At 45.6% G+C, this 19726-nt stretch overlaps 1 protein-coding gene across 3 annotated transcripts in view; it reads right to left on the bottom strand.

Annotated features, from left to right (window-relative positions):
- Positions 1-19726, bottom strand: part of BRSK2 (BR serine/threonine kinase 2) — a 465267-nt gene that overhangs the window by 193659 nt on the left and 251882 nt on the right. For all 3 annotated transcript variants that reach the window (XM_065403041.1, XM_065403042.1, XM_065403040.1), the window contains exon 2: positions 18111-18205. In XM_065403041.1, the coding sequence (XP_065259113.1) occupies positions 18111-18205 (95 nt within the window). The remainder of the gene's footprint in view (positions 1-18110; positions 18206-19726) is intronic.

Here is a 19726-nt window from a genome sequence, read left to right as displayed (position 1 = left end):
GTGCTTATAATTCTTTTAAAGAAAGCGTCGTTGAAACTTGATTTCATCAAGTCTGTTGGGAGGCTATTTCTGAAAAGGGATATGTGCAGGCTACACTGTGCTTAAAGCAACAACTTTCACTGCAGATTCATAAGAAATGATTACTGGCAATAACAGGCAACAATGGATCAATTTCCTAGTATACATGGGGCTAATAGGTCTCAGCTTTCCATAATGGTGTTGAAACTGCCCGTCCCTTCTATACTAGCAATTAAACCAGAGGTAGGCAAACTATGGCCCATGGGACCATCCCGCCCGAACCTTGAGCTCCTGGCCGGGGAGGCTAGCCCCCGGTCCCTCCCCTGCTGGGGCAGTCAGGGGACGGTTGGATAGGCATGGGAGTCCCGGGGGGCCTGTCAGGGAATGGGGGTGTGGATAGGGTCCTAGGGGGGCAGTTAGAGGCGGGGGGTCCCGGGAGGGGGAGGTCAGGGGATAAGGAGCAGGGGGGGTTGGATGGGTTGAGGGTTCTGAGGGGGGCAGTCAGGGGGCGGGAAGTGGGAGGGGGCGGATAGGGGGCGGGGGCCAGGCTGTTTGGGGAGGCACAGCCTCCATACAGTTTCGGAACCCCGATGTGGCCCTCAGGCCAAAAAGTTTGCCCACCCCTGAATTAAACCATTTTCAATACTAGCTGAAAGAGGACCGGGGAGACCCCTTACCATAAGTTTGTGATGACCATATTTATGCAAGTGACTGAAGCACAAGCAAGTTATTCAAGTGGCAATAAAAAGCAATAAAAAGCTTATGCTGGTGGGTAGGGCACTGGATTGGTACCTGGATTCAATTCCTGGCTCTACCACTGGTTTACTGGGGGATCTGTGGTTTCTTCCCCTCCCTGTGTCTCTGTTTCCCCATCTGTAAAACGGGGATAATGATTCCGACCCCCTTTTGAAAATTGCTTTGACAACCGTGGGTGAAAAGCGCTATACAAGAGCTAGGAATTATCATTATTACTACACAATCACATTTCGTTTATGTCGTGTTTGCAGTTCCTCTTCTTGGGGCACTCTGATCCCCCAGAGTGGTACAGTGCATTATTCCTCCCTCCCCAGGGGCATGGTGACCCACCTTAGACCAGTGGGCCCTGCATTCTTAGTACCCAGTGCAGGGGAGACCTCCCAATCTCAGCTGGCTTTCAGTTCTCATGCTTCCAAAAGCATCTTGGGGCTCGGTCTGTCCGTTGTGAAGCAGAGCACTCGAGGTCACTCGCAGGCCCTCTCACAGGGAGAGTCAAGAACTGACATCTCCCTTCGATTGCAAAGAAAAGCTCTAATCTTTCCCACCTCCCCACCAGCTTGATTCCTGGCACTCAGCTCTCTCTCCTTAATCCCATGGTCCCTGACAGGCTCAGCTCCCATGTCCCAACCTTGTGCAGACTTTCCAGGGCTTGCCATTGGTCGCACCGACATGCAAATCAGGTGCCAGGTCCAGCCCCAGTGGCTGTATGTGTGTGTGTCCCTCAAGCACACAGAAAGCCGTGGAAATTCTACACTCAATGACTGTGCAGTACAGATGTAGATTTTCCTTCCCTGACCATTGTCCCCCTCCATTTGCTTTCAAGCAAGACCACTTCTGAAGGGACAGGACACAGCACGAGCAAAGGCTGCTAGCCACTGGATTTAAAAATCAAGGGGCTGCTTTAAAAGATAGGGAGGTGGATAAAATGAGTATGTAATAACCAGAGAGAGGATAACATGCTCGCTCTCTCACTCACTTTCTCCTGCTTTGAAAGTGGTGCCCTGGGCTGTGAGGGACAACAGGAGGTTAACGAAGGACAGAAGGGATTTAGGAAGGCAATTCTGGGACAGCTGAGAGAGTAGGAGGGTAGAGAGAAATTTCATCAAAGAAAAGAGATAAGAACATTAGAATGAGGGGATTTATTTCAGGGGCATTAGGAAGGAAATCTGAGAAGAAAAAGAAACTTAAAAAGTAGCTTTAGCACAAAATATTTGAGAGATGGGTCACACCGGGCTGACTTCCTCAATAGCAAGTAGTTTATGCTAGACACCACTCCCCCTATACACACGCACACACACACTGCATTTCTACCCACTGATTAACACTACACAGCAGTCTCTTATATAGAATTCATTGTGACGATCTCCTCCTGGATTCCATGGAGGTACTTCCGAAACATTGTAGGATCTGACCCGAGAGCGAATTCTTCTAGGGAAGTTATAAACAGTTACACATCCAAGTGATATCCCTCCCTTTTTGACTTGCTAGCCCTAGTTACTTAGTTACACAGAACTGCAATCTCTCCAGCAGCAAGCAACAGATATCAAGAACTGGGGAGAAAAGCTGTCTAAAAAGCAAACACCCCAGATATAGTTAGCAGCCAGAAGCTTTCCTGGCCCACAGGCATCAGAAGAAACTGGGCACTGTTGTCCTGTTGATTAATTTTGCCACTGCTGAAGCTTACTGATGTCTTTTTTTGGCATTTGGGCCTGTCCTCTTCTCTGCTGGGAACCAGCAGATGATAGTTCTGGGCATGCTTCTGCTTGTTGAAGTAGTGGGAAAGCTGGAGTCAGGAAAAATTCAGGATTGACATGCTGGCTTTTTAGCTGAATGCACAGAATTGGAGTCATGTGGGAAGCATATCTTTAGCGTGCCAGGTGTTTTAAAAGAAGCGCCTAAAAGTGGCACCTGCTAGAAATAGAAGGAGGAGACCTATCCCATGTCTCTTATTAAGACTTTCCCATTTTAGAGGTGCCCTGATTTACCAGAAAGGTGAAAACATCCACAGGCATTTCAGTATGAAACCACTGGGTGACCTTGGTGTAGCCTGGCATATTTGGTCTAAATTTTCAAAAGTGACCAGTGATTTTGGGTGCCCAACTTAAAACACTTTAAAAGGGTCTGATTTTTCAGAAAATTTGGAGCATCTGCCCTCTGAAAACGCAGCCCCTTTTCAGGTGTCTCAAGTTGTGCATCCCCAGATCTCGAGTCACTTTTGAAAATCTCCATTTCCATCTGTGGTAACACATGGGAACCCCTGGAGATGCTATGGAATAAACATCACGCAGTGAGATACTGGCACAGGTGGCAAAGTATAAGATTAAACTCCTTTCCATCTTCCCAGTGGTCTGTGTTACTGAGGGTGAATATCATCCAACACAACTGTTTCATTGATGTACGCTGATGCTACTATTACCCCACAGCATGGAGCCACTGCATAGGCACAGATTACCATCATGTATTAAACAGCAAACAGGTCAGGAATGCAAGGTGTCCTAATATACAGGTGGGTCAATTATGTATACCACTGCCTTATAGAATATCAGGGTTAGAAGGAACCTCAGAATGTCATCTAGCCCAACCCCCAGACAGATTTTTGCCCCAGATCCCTAAATGGCCCTCTCAAGGATTGAACTCACAACCCTGGGTTTAGCAGGCTAATGCTCAAACCACTGAGCTATCCCCCAGGTAGAATCAGCCCACATATGACTATAGTTATGTCACTATCTAGTAGCTGGCCTAAAAAGAGAATAGGTGAGCCCTATTAGTCCTGATAAGTAAAAAATATTTTCCTTTAGTGGAAGAGGGTGAGGCCAGTGTTTTTGGAACTGAAGGTTATGAGTTCTAGTCCCCACCGCAATGCAGAGTGTGCAGTGTAGCTGAGGACACTAGTATCTGCATGAAGAATGCCTATGGACACAGATCACTGCCACGTGAGCATGATTCATGCACAGACCAACATATCAATGTTGTATCCACAGTGGATTTAGCTTCTCCAATATGCCAGGAGGCAGGGGGACATGTTCAGACCTAGCATCTGGTGGTTCCCAGAAGCAAATAGGACATACCCAAATGCCTAAAAATCTGCCATTAGAGAGAAAGATGAGCATGCTCTAATCGTGGCAAAGCAAACCGACAGTATGCTGCCTCCAGCTCCATCTGATAGTTCTGGCCTAACTGTTAACTGGATCAGGATTCAGCACTTCCAGCTTTTTCTCAAATTCTTGCCAGCTCTTTATGGCCAGGTGTTGGAAAGACAGACTGAGGTCTGGTCTATGCTTAAAAGCTTTGCTGGCATAGCTTTATCAGTTAGAGTGTGAAGACTCAGCCCATGTTGGCAGAAGAGTTCTTTTAGTGGTATGGCTTATACCCAGGGGCAAAAGTAACTTAAAGGACTTACTGGTATGCCGGAGTCCTGAGCGAGGGCATGGCCTCAACCGGAAAAAGCGTGGCCTTTCAAGATTTAAAGGCCCTGGGGCTCCGGCTGTGGCTGGGAGCCTCAGGGCTTTTAAATCACCCCAGAGCTCCCAGCTGCAGAGGCAACTGGGAGCCCCGGGGCTCAGGGGCAAATAAAAGGGCCTGGGGCTCTGGCCGCCGTGGAGCTCCGGGCCCTTTAAATCACCGCGGGAGCCCTACTGCTGCTACCCCGGGGCGGCAGGGCTCGGGCAGGCACTTAAAGGGCCCGGGGTTCCCCGCAGTGGCAGGAGCACCGGGCCCTTTAAATCCCTGCCCGAGCCTAGCTGCAGGAGCCCCGGGGCTCCGGCAGCGATTTAAAGGGCCAGAGGCTCCGGCCGCTGTGGGGAGCCCTAGGCCCTTTAAAGTGCCACCGGAGCTCCGGCAGTGGGGCTCGGGCGGTGCTTTAAAGGGCCTGGGGCTCCCCGCAGCGGCCGGAGCTCCAGGCCCTTTAAATCACTGCCGGAGAAGCTGGTCCAGTCCGGCACGGCGTTCTGGCTCTTGCCGGTATGCTGTACCGTACCAGACCGGCTTACTTTCACCTCTGCTTATACCCGAATTAAATAAACTGTGTAGTTTCCAGCACAAACAAGACTAAAGTAAAGTCTTTGCTTCAGCGGCTTGTCTCAGATAAGCAGGGATGTATTATAGTTCTTAATGGGGCCTGGACCAACATTGTGATGCTTGTATTGGGACTCTATGTGATCGAGACACCTTCAAAACTCAGGCCCTGTGTCTGTGCTCAGGCCATCCTCTTTAAAGACCAACGAAACATTAATCTGAGAGGCAACACGTACTATTCCAGTCTCGGTTCTCTCCCAAACAAAAGCTGCCAATGAGGCTTCTGGGCTGTGCAATATGGACCAACATGAACTGAGACCAACAAAATAATTTCATTTACGACCCAGCAAAAGATTTTGAAGTGGAGGGGGGGGGGGAAATGTGCATTAACCTATTGTGTTGATGCTGAATTGCCCTTGCTTCCTATTGAAATTGCTCCTGAAGCATGTGTGCTCTGTTGCAATGCTGAGGCATCACCAGTCTCCTGTAACTTCTTACAAACTTGCTCTGAACAGATACCAGCATTATGATTCCAGGCATGGCAGACATGAAAGCAGAGAAGAGTTGCCTTTGATACACAAATTACATCCAGCCAGAACGGATACTTGCTCTGCCCCAGCACAGAGAGGAATGCCCAACGGGAGTTGTGGTGCATCCATGGCTGACATTCAGATTCTTTGGTCAGCACGGTGCTCAGCCTACTACCCGCACATGAAATCCATCCTGGACTTTGTTTTCACTAAAGCTGGGTAGAAAAATTGAGAACAAGGCAAGGACGTAACAAACTAGTCTGTCTTTCTGATGAGATGCAAACCTGAGGTCCTGACCCCTTGTGATTATTACAGACCTCATGGTGCTTTACATAAGAATTTGGCCTCCCTAAAATTTCCCACTATAGTTCCATCTGGAGAATCATGGCTTAAATTAAGCAGGAGCTGTCTGGAGTAAAGCTCCACTAAATATTTTCAAACCTGTGGGGCAGAAGCCCTGAGCTCTGGCACACCCCACGGGACTGTAGCCCCGAGCCCCAATGCCCCCTGTGGGGCTGAAACCCTGAGCCCTGATGTCCTCCACAGGGCTGAAGCCCCGAGCCCTGGCGCCCCCCATAGGAGGCTCCAGCAAATACTTTATGAGAATTTCAGCCCTGTGGAGAATATACTCTGAACCGTCCCATTTCAAAATTTAAAAACCCTGGTGCTGTTACAGAATGGCCACTACATTTCTTCTTAATCTCAGTGCTATGGAAGTGATTCATATATACAATCTATAAAGCAATTCCATCAGGGAGAGAGGGGTCACATTCACAGAGGGGTTCTGTGCAGGTGATCAGGGCTGCGAAGATGGTGTAGTGTTAGGACTCAACCAGAATCCAGTCCTTTGTAGTACACGCCTTTATCCAGTAGCTGCAGGCATGGAGCAGGCTTATTCCTGGGCCTGTTCAGTAGTCTGATGGGAGATTAGAGAAACCAGTCTGAAGCCTAGCTTTGGTTTCTTACTCCCTGGGCCAGAAGTTTGGTGGGAAAATGATGGAGGCAGTCAAAAGGAATGGGTAAAAAAGTGGCTTTTACAGCGCTCTCACCGGGTCAGGGTGTTAAATTGCGTGAAGACATAGATGATATAAAATAGAAAGCCAGGCTTAGCTAAAGGTATACAGACTGTCTGAACCTTGAATTCTGAGACCCAACCATATGGGGAGGTTCTATTTGTCTACCCAGTCATTATGGGCCTGATCTAAAGGCTACTGAAATTAATAAAAAGGCTCCTATTGACTTCAGTAGGTTGTGGATCAGGGCCTTGTAGCACACATAATTGTAGGACCCTGAGTACTGCCTGAAGGCGGTAGATTGTGTGTGTGTTTGCAATTGGTACCATAGATGTTTGAGCCAGACTGCTGTTATGTCAATTTGTGGAACTAAAAGCAGGAGAAAAAATAGGTCCAATTATTGCTATAACTTGCCCAAATGCATCAATTGATCACTCTAAATTTAGAGAGCGAAAGGCACCATGTACTGTTGACAGGTTTGTTGTTCTGACAGGTACAGCATGTGCTCTTGATTCTTGTTTAATTCCCCTCCTAAAGAATAACTCAAACTGTGCTGAGATGTGGGTGTGGTGGAAAGAGGAGGAGGAAAGCGATTCTTCTCCACAGGAAAACACAATTATCCAACTTCTTTAACTGCTCAAACAGATGACAAGTGAGTGAGCTTTCAGTGCCGCTCGCCAGTTCCAGATTAAAACAAAACACTCTCCATTATACATTCAGTAACAGATCCCTAGTCCCAAACTCCCTGTGGCAGGAGGAAGCCAGGGAAAATAACCCTTTTATATCCCCATGTTTTCCATACACCAAGGTGCTTTTTTGTTTCTTTGAACTTAGAAGACAGAATCCCACTTATGAAGTTGTGCTGCGCTAAATGGGTTGTTACTGGAATACAAACTAGGGTTGCAGAGGGGGGCTGCATGTGTGTTTGTGCACTCGAGCTCTTTGACGAGTGCCAATCATTCCGACAGTTTGTTCACCACCTACGCGCTATCAAACACGCACACAGGCATGCACACGCTTCAAATCCGCTCGTCTCCTGAGGTAAAAGAAGACAAACCAGTAGTAATTCTTGAAGCTCAAGATAAACCAAAAAGAGCGTTTGTGTGCGATTGTGTGTATGCACGCAAGTGCACTCAGCAACCGGCAAGACACCACCAGTGTCAATGCGAGCTCGAGTGTGTTTGTGTGCAGGTATGTGTGTATGCACTCAGCAATGTGGAAGCGATTTTCATATAAATCTGACTGTGTGAGAGTTTGTGCGCACGCTCAGCAACATGCAAGATACTGCCTTTGTAAATGTGAATGTGAGAGAGTTTGCGTGTATTTTGGGGGGAGGATTTTATTTCATTTTCCTATTTAATCAGGATTTTCCCAAGTATATAAAAGTCTTCTGGGTGGTTCTCTTTCTTCAGCAAAACAACAACCTTACTGTGATGATGTTTCAAAACCCCACACCCTGGCCAAGGCAGGGGGGCGGGAGGGTGAGGGGAGCTATGGTGGGCTGCAGATAATAACTCGGCGAGCTGCATGCGGCCCATGGGCCGTGTGTTTGAGACCCCTGTTCTGGAGGAACACTGCCTGCAACAGTAGGAAAAGGAGCGCTTACTGAGGATGTCTGGTTGTGAGTCTCCCCCCACCACTTTTTTTTAAGACATCAGCCAAGAGGTAGGAAGAACCCTGTGAGGGGCACCAGAGGATCGCTTCCATCAGCCCTGAGAGTCTAGGGTAGAGCCCTGCAGCGGGATAGGGATCCTGTGTGTCCCACAGGACCCACTGCCGTAATAGCAGGAGTGGGTAAAATGTACTTTGTTGCAGGCTGGATGGGGTGGGCAAAAAAAACCCAAGACTGCAGTAATTTGTGGGAAAACAAAATGCAAGTTTAGCTACACCTGCTGTTTAAATTGACCTTATTATCATTCACTTAGAAATACATTTTAAAAAGAGGCTCAAACTATCAAAAACCTATTGCTGTGAGCAGTTTTTCTGTTAAATGTTTTTCAAAACGCAATAATAATCCTGACATATAAATAACTTGAACGATATGTTTCAAAGTTCTAAAAATGATGATTAAGTGGTTTAAAAAAATCCAGGTTTTTTAAAGCAACTTACTTTTTATAATCATTAAAAAAAAATCTGCACCTTTTAAGCAAAATTGTGGTGCAATTTGTTTTGACATTCCGTGTGATATACACATGACAGCAGCTTGTCATAAATAGAGTTTAGCAATGTAAAAGAAGTTTTTCTTTTTTTTAAAAAAAATAAAGGTTTTAATACTTAAATTTAGGAAAGGGATAGAAAGATTTGATGTCTATTATAACAGGAGTTAAAGTATTTTACATGGTTTAAGCAAACTTCGTTTTATTCTTTTAGTTGTAAAACTTGTGTCTGAATTCTGTTTCTATATTCAATATATTAACCAACCTTTTATTTTTTAGTAGCATGAGGGAATCTGTCTCTCTTGCAGGATTTGCAGGATCTAAGGTTTTTGCAGGCAGGAATAGGATAAAAATGCAAGAAACAATGCAGGATCAGGTGGGAGCGGGTATTGTGGGCCGGGCTAGGAATGGGATTAAAAACATAGCCCCGCGCAGGGCTCTACTGTGGGGTTTGAAGCAAAGGACTATAACTAAACAGTAGCCATACCCCAAACTGAGGCATTGGGTGTGGTAGTAAGTGACTAAGAGGAAGGGTGGGCGAGGTAGATACGCTGGAGGGTAGGGATAGGGTCCAGAGTGACCTAGACAAGTTGGAGGATTGGGCCAAAAGAAATCTGATGAGGTTCAAGAAGGACAAGTGCAGAGTCCTGCACTTAAGATGGAAGAATCCCATGCATCGCTACAGACTGGGAACCGACTGGCTAAGCAGCAGTTCTGCAGAAAAGGACCTGGGGATGACAGTGGATGAGAAGCTGGATATGAGTCAGCAGTGTGCCCTTGTTGCCAAGAAGGCTAATGGCATATTGGGCTGCATTAATAGGAGCATTGTCAGCAGATTGAGGTAAGTGATTATTCCCCCCTATTCGGCACTAGTGAGGCCCCATCTGGAGTATTGCATCCAGATTTGGGCCCCCCACTACAGAAAGGATGTGGACAAATTGGAGAGAGTCCAGCAGAGGGCAACAAAAATGATTAGGGGGCTGGGGCACATGACTTACGAGGAGAGGCTGAGGGAACTGGGCTTGTTTAGTCTGCAGAAGAGAAGAGTGAGTGGGGGGATTTGATAGCCACCTTCAACTACCTGAAGGGGAGGTTCCAAAGAGGATGGAGCTCGGCTGTTCTCAGTCGTGGCAGATGACAGAACAAGGAGCAATGGTCTCAAGTTGCAGTGGGGGAGGTCTAGGTTGGATATTAGGAAACACTATTTCACTAGGAGGGTGGTGAAGCACTGGAATGGGTTACCTAGGGAGGTGGTAGAATCTCTCTCCTTAGAGGTTTTAAGGCCCGGGCTTTACAAAGCCCTGACTGGGATGATTTAGTTGGTGTTGATCCTGCCTTGAGCAGGGGGTTGGACTAGATGACCTCCTGAGGTCTCTTCCAACCCTAATCTTCTATGATTCTAAGGTGAGCAGGAGGTGGCCTGAACATAGGCCATCCTACAGTTTCACACTTTCAGGGCCCTGGGCTGGCATCAAGTGGAGCAGGAGGGCCCAGGTCCCCCTACCCATCTCAGATTCCTGGGATGGGCAGGACTAGGGGGTTATTGACAAGGAAGCTGACCCAGATGAACTCCATTCAAGGGGCTCAGGACACACTCATCTAAAAGAGAGACTGGAGCAGCAGGCCCTGACCACTAGACCTGCTTACCGTACAGCCAACCCTCCTACACTTACAATCAATCTATCAATCATGAGAACAGTAAGCAATAGAAGCCAGCCACGGCAGTTTTTCTTAATCAGGAACTCTGACAGGTTTGGTGGTTTTTTAAAAAAAACCTCTTTTTCCTTAAGGCTTTTTTTTTTTTTTTTTTAAATATAAGGAAATATTATTTTCTCTCTTATTTATTATTTTGAACACACAAATGTTCCAGGTCTCTTGTGTCCCAGTGTCCTAGATTCATCCGAACACAGTACATTGGCGAAATAAACTGATTTTCTGTTTCTCTGGTAATCTGTACCTACTGGGTGAGATTTTCTGAAGTGGCCTAACTTTGCTTCCACTGCAGTCATACAGTCATTGAGTTTAAGGCTAGAAGGGACCACCAGATCATCTAGTCTGACCTGCTGTGTATCACCGGCCACCGACACCACCCAGCACCTGCACACTAAACCAACAACCAAAATGATACCAAAGCACTGCAGCCCACGGGAGACCAGAGCATTATGTGCCACAGGCAGAGAATAGGAGGGACTGAGATGCACCAGTGCTTAAGGCCCCCTCCGTGGCAGGGAAATGATTAAATGAGATATACTCTGGCAAGTGACTTGTACCCACACGCTGCAGAGGAAAGTCACTGCCAATCTGACCTAGGAGAAAATTCCTTCCCCACTCCACATGTGGAGATCAGTTAGACCGAAAGCATGTGAGCAGGAACCAGCCAGCCAAGCCCTTGAGAGAATGCTTGTTGCCACCTCAGAGTCCTGGTCCTCCTTACAAATGGTAAAATTCCAGCTGACTGCAACTGGAGCAAAGTTATGCTAATGGAGAGTCCATCTGAACTCCCCCTGCCCTCCACTGGGTCTAATTCAGCCCTGGTGTAAGAGGATGTGACTCCATTGAATATTTACCTTCTTACACTGGGGCTGAATTTGGCCCTAATGGCCTTGTTTAGCTCTAAAGACATGTCTACACTGCCCCGCAGTTCAGACTACAGGATTGTATAGACATGTCCTAAAACAGAGAGAGAAAGATATTAGCTTCTCCCTGAAGTTTTTTTTTAACTCCTGCTGTAGGTTTTGATTGGGTCTGTTGATGAGACACACTTGTCTTGAACCCACACAAAATGTCCCTTATCACCTCCTCATTTATGAGGATTTTTACCAAATGCAGGCTTTCAAAATTGAATGACAGAACAGAAAAATAACTAGAAAAGTAATAAACAGGTTCTCTTTGCGACCAAATGCTTCTTTGTATTCTCACAGCCGGATCCAAAGACCATCAAAGTCAATCAGGAGACTTCCATTGCCTTGAGAATGGGCTTTGGATCAGACCCCAACTTAGCCATGGCGGTCAGCTAGTACAGTCAAGCTGATAGTCCAGAGATTCATATGTTTGGAAGCTAGGCATTCCGAGAGAAGACTATGGGTTCTGGAATTCCCTTCCCCGCCTTGGACTGACAGGACTGACCCTTAGGGCACGTTGCAAGGGCAATCTATTTATTCAGTCTCTTCCTGAGGGGAGGTTTTCTGTGGGGGTTGGGGAACTGAAGGTTGTTTCAGGTAGAAGGTCTTTATCATTATTAGTTTACACTATATCAGTTATTTAGGGCAAGTATGGTTAGTTTTACAGATTTTTGTGCATGTGCCTAGAAATTCATAGATGCATACATTTTAATGTCAGAAAGGACCATTGTGAGTATCTAGTCTGAGCTTCCACATAACACAGGCTATCAGACTTCCCTGAATTTATTGCTGCCACAAGTCCAATAGTAGTGGTTGAACTGGAGCGTATCATCTAGAAAAAAACATTCATTCTTGATTTAAAATTTGCCACCACAATCCTGGGTAAATTGTTCCACTGGCTAATTACCCTCAATGGTATAAATCTGTGCCTTATGTCTAGTTTGAATTTGTCAAGCTTCAACTGCCAGCCACTGAATCTTCTTGCATCTTTGTCTGCTAGATTATAGAGCCATCTACTATCAAATTTCTGTTTCCCATGTAGGGACTTTTAGACTGTGATCAAGTCACCCTTTAACCTTCTCTTTGATAAGCTAAATGGACAACACCATAAAGCATAAAGCATGCTTTCCAATCCTTTAATCATTCTGGTGGCTCTTCTCTAAACCCTCTCCAGTTTTTCAAAAAACTTCTTGAATTGTGGACACCAGAAGGGGATATAGAAAGCCAGTAACAGTGGCAACAGTGTCATATACAGAGATAATATAACCTCTCTACTCCTACTTGAATTTCCCTGGTTTATACATCCAGGGATTGCATGAGTCCTTTTGGTCACAGCATCACACTGGGAGCTTATGTTCAGCTGATTATCCACCATGGCCCCCCAAGTCTTTTTCAGAAAGTCACTGCTTCCCAGGATAGAGTCCCCCATCCTATAAGCATGGCCACATTCTTTGTTCACAGATGTGTGACCTTACAGGGAAAATGATGAAGGGGGTCCACTCCCCCACACTCCCCCCTTGAGATACTAGCCTCCATTAAAAACCAACACACAAGGCAATATTTAAAATAAATAAAGGACACATGCACCCAAAGAAAGGCAAGTGGAGGTCAATTCTCTGTTGCCAAGCCTGTGCCCGCCTGTGGCTTTCTCAGGATCCCTGTGTGTCTAGGCAACTAATCAAAGGCCACCTGTCTCTTTCCCACTCACCTCTTACCTTCCCCTTGGTGCCACAAGCACAGCCTTTCCAGGAAAAACATTTCACATGGCGGATCACCAAAAACACATTGAAATAAAAAAAAAAAGCAGCTGTGCATATTTTGACTGTGATTCAGGTGACTTACAGAAACTTTCCAAATACACCTCAGCCATATCAGAGAGAGGATTCCCTGTGACACCCACACATACCCACACACCGCCCCAACTCACTGTTTAAACCCAGAAGGGCTCCTTCCTATACAATTTGGGAAGTTATCCTAAGCAGGATGCATACCTTACTTCCTGTTCTTCTGAGAGTCCCCTTGTGGGAATGGGTAATACTACCATTGGTAAGCTCTTGCTCCAACTGTAGAAATCCAATACCCAGGCCCTAGGTTTAATAATGGTGGTTTGAGCTACAATTCAAGATAACGATCATTGAACAAAGAAGCATGATTTGCTTTAATGTTTCATTACCCATGGATAAATACCACATCCTGAATTCCCCATTGCACTAAGACCACTTCACACCACTGTGGCAGAAAATTATGCCCACTTTCCAGCTCATTTAGACTGCTTTTCCATTGCCATGGTACTGAAAAGAGGCCGTAACACACATGAAAATCAAGTCCTGTGAGTCTTTCCTATACTCCTGTTACACATCTCTTTCTCTGGAGGGATATATAAAGTTTCAGCTCAAGCTTCAGGATAACACTGTTGACAGGATGCATTCACCAGCCTGTGGCAGTGGCTTAAAGCTGCAATTTAGCCAATCAGCCATAAGGCCAATTCTTTATAATACTAGCACCCCTTGCTGCATTTATTCAGGGCCCCATGTGTTCCGTGATTCCACTGCTGCAGAACTTGCTATAGAATCCACGCCCCGCTGAGAAATTGTGCTCCAGAATCTAAACTTCCATTTAAATAAACATAACTATGTTTCTAGTCCTTATGGTCAGGTACAAAATCTTGGACACATGAACAAAGTATAAGCTCATGCCTGAGTCTGCAGAGAGGCTGAAACAATAGCTCTGAGAGGGGTGAAATTATCACATTCATCTCAAAAGGAATATTAACTCTGAAATCAAAAAATAATAACTTGTCACCACTGTTAACCAAACTCACTGTTGATTATTTTTAGCAGAAATATCCTACTTGTCTGTTTATCTCACAATCCTTAAATCCTTTCCACACCTCTGTAGGTGCCAAAAGCCACCGTTGCTCCCAATCCACCTGCCAAAAGCTCCAGCATCACCTCTGACAACTGACATGATGCAGTAAGGCACTGACAGCAGAAAAGTTTGCCACAAATTCAAAACCTGAAAATACGTGGGTAGCATAAATGAAATGGAATTTAATAACACAAGGGCTACTATCCTGTACTACCATTTTCATTTTTCATTAATAAAAAACCCTCCTTTTTAAAATGTAAATGATGCAGAACTTCCAATCTGCAGCACCCCACAGAGTGCTGTAGAATCCAGAATGCTAGCTATGGAGTACACAAGGTCTTTTGTAGATTTAAAGCGACAGGATGCCACAAACTCCATCTCCCCACAGTGTTTGGAGGACGGTGAATAGCAGCTCATAGAGTAACTCCGCTCTAGAGGATATACATTTAACATGCAACATACAGGCTGAGATGTTCAAAACTGACTAGGCAGTTTAGCCACACAGCTCACGTTAATTTCAATGGGGGTTGTGTGGCTCAATTCCTTCGTTGGCATGGAAAATCAAAACCACAGGTTGCAAATTTGTATGTTCAGTCGTGGCTACTGATTTATGCACATTGGACTCTCTGGGCCAAGTTCTCCTCTTGCTGCCAAATGAGAAGTAACTCCATTGAAGTTAATGAGCCAGGTCCCCATCTGCAATAAACTGCCATAACACCATTGACTTCAACAGAGTTACTTCTAATTTGTAAGTGTAAGTGTCAGTGAGAGAAGAGACGTGAGAGAAGAATCTGGCCCACTGTATCCACAAATCAATGGATGCTACCAAACATGTAGATGGATGATCCAGCTCAAATCAGGTACACTGGTGCAAAAGTGAAGTGAAGTCAAAATCAGGCCCTCTGTCTTTTGTACAGTCTAAGACATTATATATTGTTGTTGCTTCAACCTAGATGCAAAGTTCCAAACGTGACAGAGGTGGACCTGTGCAAGAAGCACGGCTCTCAGATTTATCCACAACATGAAAGTATAAGAACACCAAGTGCCTACTCTACAGACAACCCATACACATCTGCTTAGCAGTCTACCTACAATCCAGTCCCTTTGATGGGGCAATGCATGCTCACATTATACATTTACTGCAGCTTCATGCTGCACCACGCCTGCTCGTGTGTCATCTCCACAGCGGCAGTTCTGTTAATTGAGACCAGCTGCTTCAATTCCGAATTATTCTCTCCAGAAATATTGATAGTATTACGCTATGATTAGAAAGCACTTTACCAAATGCCTCTCAATTCTGCTAAGCTCAGATGAGGAGCAGCTGTGGAGAGAAGGGATAGTTCCCTGAATGTACAAAACACACACACACACACACACACACACACACACAAAAGCGCTAGCTGAAAAAAATACTGGAGAGAAAAAGGCTCTAAGAAGCAGATACAGACAGAACAACAATGGCAGCCCTCTGCAGGAGACAGCAGCGTGCTGTGTGGGCCACCAGTGCTTATTTTAGATGCTGAAGGGCAGACTTCTTCCTTATGCTCTAGGGTAAATGGCCACAGTTTCGCATCCTCAATACTGCAGGTGGAAATGTTTGTCAAATCCATTCCAGAGCCAGATTATAAGGCAGGTTCCATGGATCTGGGCCCTGGTTGGGGAGAGTGTCTGTGGAGAGTGCAACATTTGGATCCATTGACTGAGGTGAGTGGCCCATTGGCAGAGAGAGCTATGGTCTGCCATTGGGACTGAGAAGCCAGAGGGAGCATTTGCAGGGTGGGACTGCCAGCACATAGCCACACACTATCTGGCCCTGCCCTCGGCTTCTTCCATGTGGCTGCTGACTCTGCCCTGTAGGCTCTCAGCCAGCTGGCTGGCAGCAGCTGCACTGTGATGCTGTAGTATGAATTGGGAGTAACCGAATTCTTCTCTCCTCAGTTCTTCAGGGGAAGAACTGAGGATTAAAATAGCTAATAGTCCTCTCCAACTTAACTTAAGAGAGCCAAAGGCTCGCCTCTGACTGTCAGACAGCAATCCTGAGAAGACATTTGGTCACTACATTTATGTAATAGATGAGATACCCACTTGCAGCCTATTGAGTATGCAGCGGAGAGCCCTAGTAAGAGAAAGCTCTGTGGGCAGTGATGTGAAAGATTCAGCAGGAAATCACAATACATGGTGTCCTGCAGAGAAGAATTTTGCAGAATCGCACAGGGAACGTGGCAATTTTCAGCACTCATCCCTGGAAACAAGGGCCACCAATGCATTACTCCAGTTTTACACTATAACTGGAGTAACACAACAGTGAATCAGCTCAAAGCAAAGGGATCACTTTGCAATGCTAGAAGTTCTGCTTTGCCCCCCTCCATGAAATATCAATGAGATAAATAACATCTTTGATACAAGACACTGCACATTAAAAGGATCTCACAGTTAACATAAAACTCATGTTAAATACATTCCTTACCAATGTTACTAATTAATCAAAGTATTAAAAGTCTAGTTTAATGTTTGCCAGGTATGCAGTTTGTTCACTTTTTCATTTTACTCCTTAGACAATGAAACTAGACTGGGCAGTTGCCTTTTAAGTTCTAGTTTTGTTGCCAGTCTATTTCAGTTCCTGGATTTTGTGGACTAGCACATGGCCAGTTGAGTTCCCAATGCTGCAGGTGGTTGAGGGAAATATATCACTGAAATTCCAAAAAACAAAGGCTGAAGATATTTCCATTCATGTGAAGTTATGTTGACCCCCTTTTTTCAGTCAGTTTGGACCTAAAATTAGCAGTGTCTTCCTTCAATCCCCAGTTTTCCTTCCATTCCCAGTGAGGTTGTTGTAAACTACTAGTACTGGAAAATAGCTACTATACACAAGCACACACACAACGAAACTCCCACAGTGACAATAGTGAAAAGATGTATGTGTCTTCCGCTAATGTGGAATGTGTCATATGTGGTCAACAATGGACCACAAACTGCACATACATTGCCCAAATTCACTGCTGGCTTAAACCCAGTGCAATTCTGTTGACTCCAAAGGAGTTGCATTCACTCATGTCAGGGTTGGATTTGGCCCTGCTGTTCATCAGATCAGATAAACAAAACAGCAGGTTTCTTTTCTTTTTGGTATCCAAGATTGCTTAATGGTGTTAGTTTAAGGAGCTGGCTATTATTAGCCTGGGTGCAATTCGTTAAATAAGTTCTCCTGGGAATTAGCATTGGGCTAGATCCTTAGACAGTTTAAAATGTCATGGTTCCATTGACATCAGTGGAACCAGGGCCGGCTCCAGGCACCAGCTGAGCAAGCTGGTGCTTGGGGTGGCAGATTGTTCGAGGCGGCATTCTGCCCAATCCTAGGGCGGCACAGCCGCTTTTTTTTTTTTTTTGTTCCGCTCCGGCCGCCCTGTAGGGGGCGGCGGCGCAGAGAACCGGAGTACCCTGCAGAGCAGTCCTCTTCCTTCCCTCCCCGCCGACCGGAGCGGAGCCCTCGCGGCAGGAGGCGGCGCAGCGGGAGGGGCCGCGTGGCAGCGCCCCTGCTGTAGCCCTGGCCGCCCCCTTCTCTCTCTCTCCAGCTCGCTCCCTTCCCCTATTCCCCCCCCCAGCCGGTCCCCCTGTACCCACGCTCCGGCCGCGCCGCAGGTTTTTTTTTTTTTTATTGTTTTTTTTTTGCTTGGGGCGGCAAAAAGCCAGAGCCGGCCCTGAGTGGAACTATACCAATTTACACCAGACGAGGATCTGGTGCATTAGATCAGAGAGCAGAATGAAACCATACCACAGAACAGCAGTAAGAACACTCACATAACAGAATAGATGTCCTCACCAATCTCTGAGAGTAACAGGCATCACACACCATCTGGTGGAACTTAGAACCCCAACACATGCGTCTGCCATCCACAGCAGTAACAGCACTGAGGCTGGCCGTTAATTTTGCTCTTAATTAAAGCACATGCATACTCCTTCTCTTTAGTTCCAGCTGCCCCCACCACTGAATTATTATTATTATTATGCACAGCACAGTCCTAGAACTGACAGGGATGTTTGTTAAACATAATTAAAGATATTAATTTTGCATGGAACAGAAGCCACAGAGCCAAGAACTATACTTTCCCCCCCTCAAATCTCCCATTAGAAAATTACCTTCATTAGCACCGACTCGCTGAGCTTCTCTCTGTTGACAATTTTTATCGCGACCTTTTGACATGTTACACAGTGAACCCCCAACTTCACAAGCCCTGCAGGAGAAACAGAGAGATAGAGAGAGAAAGATGGTTAGAGACATCCCCCGTTAAGCTATTTGCTGTTAGCATCTTACATGGCAGTTTGGCTATTTATATGCAAATGTTTTTCCATTAGTCCTTCTTACTCCCAGGGAAAAAAAGCCTGTGAATAATGAATAAACTGTAGAAGATCTGGCAGCACTAGGAGTTAACCCACGTCTACACTAGGAACGCTTTGAGAGTATAGCTATATTGGTATACTATACTGGCAAAGCACTTCTAATGCAGACGTAGCTTATACCAGTAAAACTGAGCTTTTGCCAGAATTGCTTACTCCGGCCCCCACTAAGAGAAATGATCTATACTGGCTCAAGAGCAGTTTTTCCCATATAACTATGTCTACAGAGGGGGCTTTTGCCAGCACAGCTATATCGGTCGGGGATCATACCTCTTCACTCCACTGATTAACGTAGCTGTGCTGGCAAAATTCCATAGTGCAGACTTGGCCTAAGATGACTTCCAGGTTCTCCCAGTGCTGCCACAATTAATGGGGCTGTCATCTTTCTATTTCAGTCTCTCCTGCTGGACAAAATGGACATTGTGATTTAATGTTATCACAGCATGCAAAAGCATCAACATGTTCTGATGCAATGTTGCAACCCAATGATGGTTTCCTGACCCAAAATAATTTTCAGGGCAGTTATATGGTCATACATGCAACAGACCATTTATCTAGATGATACCACAACATTTGGGACAGAGACAAACCTAAAAAAAATAAAATAAAACCAACCAGTAACTGGCACTAGGGGTATCAATAGCTATTACAGACTATAGGTCAAATTCTTCTTTCATTTACAACAGTGCAAATCTGGAGTAATTCCAATGAGATCGCTCAATTTACACTAGTGTCAAACTAGCATTTGTCCCTTTACCTCTCAACTTCCCTTCCATAAAGTACGGTTCTGCTCTGAAAGGTAGCAGCATAAAAATGACACCTTCTTACTCAACAGATCTACTTCCTGTGTGTATTCAATCAGCTCTGCTTGCGTTAGTGACTAAAATAAGTTTTACTGCTTTTTACTCCCATCAGCGCTGCAGAGTCAACACAGCTGCAGGAGACTATGCTGGATTCTATTACTTCTTGTGCATCATCAACAGAATTGTCTATTAAGTTTGAATCAGTGAGACCTGTGCAACCCATGGCACTGCACAGGGGGTCACCAAGGGCCAGTTTGGCCTGTAAAGCCTTTATTATTGCTGATAATGCACAAAATGGAAAGAATCCTGCTTAATTCTCAGAGCCCAGACTGGGGGTTAGAGTTAGGAGGAAAAATCCATCTTTTTTACTTATAAGCTGAATATAGTGGATTTGGATCCTTGAGAGACAATGAACATGGGGAGGCCTTTTCACAGAGTATTCATGGCAAACCACACATCCAGATGGACCCATATTAGCCCTTGTCTCAGAAAGATCTGGCCCCAGTGGAGTGAACGGGGGTTCTACCACTAAATCCAATGGTTTGTCCTCAAAGG

This window comes from Emys orbicularis, chromosome 4, assembly GCF_028017835.1.
Source record: "Emys orbicularis isolate rEmyOrb1 chromosome 4, rEmyOrb1.hap1, whole genome shotgun sequence".
NCBI lineage: Eukaryota > Metazoa > Chordata > Testudines > Emydidae > Emys > Emys orbicularis.
Note: the sequence above shows the minus strand (reverse complement) of the source record. Positions and strands in the feature narration are given on the sequence as shown.